The sequence below is a fragment of the Octodon degus genome, unplaced genomic scaffold (assembly GCF_000260255.1).
Source record: "Octodon degus isolate 3935 unplaced genomic scaffold, OctDeg1.0 scaffold00072, whole genome shotgun sequence".
Taxonomy (NCBI): domain Eukaryota; kingdom Metazoa; phylum Chordata; class Mammalia; order Rodentia; family Octodontidae; genus Octodon; species Octodon degus.
The window spans coordinates 5,537,004-5,540,483 of NW_004524648.1; the positions used below are offsets into that span (position 1 = coordinate 5,537,004).

Consider the following 3,480-nt stretch of genomic DNA (forward strand, 5'->3'; position numbering starts at 1 on the left):
ATACCACTGGGCCCTCGGGCACGGCACTCACACCCGTCCCAGTGCTGTATGCCTTGCTTCGGAAATAACCAGGTGGCCAGGTACACAGTGAATGTGCGCAGTCCATAACCTTAAAACATAATTGGTGCCGGCGAGATAGCTCAGTAGAATAAGCGCCTGCCTAGCTAGCAAGCGCAGGGTTCTGAGTTCAATCCCCGGTACCACACACACACACACACACACACACACACACACACACACACACGTCATTGGGCACCATGCGGTCATTTTGGGTCTGAGATTTATTATATTTATTATAAATGCATTACCCAACAAGGTATATTTTTCAGGTAACTATAACTGGCAAAGCACAGTATTTTGGACCCCTATGTCCCTCAGCACCGCTGATGTCCACCTGCCTTAACAGTAGGTGCTCAATAAATGTTAATTATTGATAACCTGTGCCATTGCTGTTGCTGTTTTGCGTGCTTCTGAGCAACAGCAATGCTGTATTGCGTGCTTCTGATCCCAGCACAGAGGGCTGCAGGGCGGGATCTTTGCGCAGGGTACAAGTGAGGTTATTTTGCGGGTCAGGCAGGGTTTACAGGGTTCCTAGCCGAGTCACACCCAGCCAAGATCAGGCAGGGTGAGTCTGGGGGACCGAGGCCCCACGCCCCGCCCCGCCCGACTTTAAAAAGTGAGGCCGGCCTCGGGGCGCAGGCGCAGATAGCGCAGGCCCGGGCCTCCAGCCGCGGGTCGACAGCAGCCGGGCACGCTCCGGCCGCGCCTGCTCATGGAGGGGCGTGCGAGCCCCCCGACCGAGGCCCGCGCCCTCCCCAAGGCGCCCGTGCTGTTCCGCGGCCCTGTGGAGCCGCTCGTCTTCCTCGCCAACTTTGCCCTCGTCCTGCAGGGCCCGCTCACCACGCAGTACTTGTGGCACCGCTTCAGCGCCGACCTGGGATACAATGGCACACGCGATCGGGGGGACTGTGGCAACCATACCGCGAACCCCATCCAGCAGGTACCCCGCCTGGCCATTAAGCGCGCGCGGCAGGGGGCGGGCCCTGGGCTGGCGCGCGGGGGAGGGGCGTCAAGGGGCGGGGCCTACAAAAAGTTAGGGAACTGCTAAGAAGCGACCAACCAGTTGCGTCACGGGTGGGGCCGGACCTCAGCCGGATTGTAGGAAAGCGGTGGTCTGTGGCCCTAGAGAAAGCCAGGCATCGCGGGTTAATAAAAGTTAACAAAAGAAGTGAAAAAGGTTGGGGGAAAGGGCCAGGTCCATTTCCCATCACCCTTGCCAGTGTCCGTTTATTGAGAGCATCCTTGAGATTTAGGGCTTCAAAGAAAGTCCTAACCATGCAGCTCCCAGGACAGTACCGTTTGCAGCAGAGATAGCACCCAGACTGAGGAGCTGCACCCTGGTAATCATGTCCCCGCAGGAAGTGGAGACCCTCACCTCCCACTGGACCCTCTACATGAACGTGGCTGGCTTCCTGGTGGATCTTTTCTCGTCCACCCTGCTGGGAGCCTGGAGTGACCGCGTGGGCCGCCGCCCTGTACTGGTGCTCACGTCGCTTGGCTTGCTGCTCCAGGCCGTGGTGTCTATATTTGTGGTGCAGCTGCAGCTCCACGTTGGCTTCTTCGTGCTGGGCCGCATCCTTTGTGGCCTCCTTGGCGACTTCAATGGCCTCCTAGCTGCTAGCTTTGCCTCCGTGGCAGATGTTAGCTCCACCCACAACCGCACCATCCGAATGGCCCTTCTAGAAGCCTGTATTGGAGTGGCCGGCATGCTGGCAAGCCTCCTGGGAGGCCACTGGCTCCGGGCCCAGGGTTATGCCAACCCCTTCTGGCTGGCTTTGGCCTTGTTGATAGTCATGAGTCTCTACGCAGCATGGTGCTTTGGGGAGACTGTGAAGGAGCCAAGGTCCACGCGGCTCTTCACACTCCACCACCACCGATCCATCGTCAAGCTCTATGTGAATCCAGCCCCCGAGAAGTCCAGGAAGCATATAGCCCTGTACTCACTGGCCATCTTCCTCGTGATCACAGTGCACTTTGGGGCCCAGGACATCCTGACCCTCTATGAGCTGAGCACGCCCCTCTGCTGGGACTCCAAGCTGGTCGGCTATGGTTCTGCAGCCCAGCACCTCCCCTACCTCACCAGCCTGCTGTGCCTGCGGCTTCTGCAGTATTGCCTGGCTGACACCTGGGTGGCTGAGATTGGCCTGGCCTTCAACATCCTGGGGATGGTTGTCTTTGCGTTTGCTACTATCACACCCCTCATGTTCACAGGTAAAGTGTGGGCTCGGGGGCAGCTAGTGCTAGGGACGCCGGTTGGAAACTAAGGGCCAATGACTTACTGCCCTGCAATGTGGTTCCAGCCTGCATCTTTGGAAGCCTCGTTATACCCCAGGCTGCGCTGGAGGACAGACAAATAGGAAATGCCAGGAAAATGCCACCTTTAATATATGGAAAGTACAGGGCTTCACAAGTTAAAGTACTTAATGCATTTATCAACCATAAGTATCATTAGTAATATAGAGCAAAAGACAAAAGTATGGCTCATACACTAATTGCTTTACCCCTTGGCCTCTTGTAGCCGATCCACAGTGTTCTTAAACAAAGTCCGTGCCATTAATACCATGATAAGAATTATAGGACCTACCTCAAATCTTGGTCAACTTCCTTGATTTTTTAAAAAGTCTGTCTTCTCAGACCACAGATCTGAAATTCCTGTTTATTTTCCCTCTGCTACCTCCTCCTCTTCTTCCCTCTCTCCTCTTCTTTGGGTGAGAGGGGAGGCTGGCCAGGAAATAAAGAAGTTAACATCTTTTTTTGGTTTTTTTTTAGCTACTAGGGATTGCACTCAGGACCTTGTGCTTGCCAGGCAGATACTTATACTGTTGAGCTCTTTCCCCAGCCCTAGACATTAACATCTTTAAAGGGAAAGTCTTACTTTAGGGGCTAGGAGATAGCTCAGTGGCATATGAGCCTGCCTGGCAAGTGCAAGGTCTTGAGTTCAATCTCCTGTACCAAAAAAAAAAAAAAAAAAAAAAAAGATTTACTTTAATAAAACCCTCAAATCTATTGTGTACAAAAGTCAGCCATTAAATAAACACAGATTTGGGGAGCTTCAGATATATCTCAGTTGCTTAAGTACCTGCCTGGCAAGCACATGAGCCTGAGTTCAATCCTCGGTTCTGAAAAAAAAAAAAAAAAAAAAGCACAAAAAAAACAAAACAAAACAACAACTGAGCTAATGGGCAAGCCCCCATAAGTGCCAGTCTTGCAAGTACAAGGTCCTGAGTTCCATCCCCAGTTTGAGAAAAAAAAAAAAAAAAAAAAGTTAATTACACAAAATCAGACCTCAGCCCAAAGTGGAAGGTTTTTAAAAAAAATAGTGCTTTCCTTTCTGATACCACTGGGGGGGCCAGGGAGATAGCTCAGTAGAACAAGCACTTGCCTGGCAAGCACAAGGGCCTAAATTCAATCCCTGGTTCC

At 52.6% G+C, this 3,480-nt stretch overlaps 1 protein-coding gene across 1 annotated transcript in view; it reads left to right on the plus strand.

Moving 5' to 3' along the window:
• The first annotated feature begins 566 nt into the window (after positions 1–566).
• The window catches only part of Slc46a1 (solute carrier family 46 member 1), a 10,575-nt gene continuing 7,661 nt past the window's right edge, over positions 567–3,480 (plus strand). The window contains exons 1-2 of the mRNA XM_004635419.3: positions 567–1,000; positions 1,419–2,271. Coding sequence (XP_004635476.1) covers positions 773–1,000; positions 1,419–2,271 — 1,081 coding nt within the window. The 5' untranslated portion in view covers positions 567–772. The remainder of the gene's footprint in view (positions 1,001–1,418; positions 2,272–3,480) is intronic.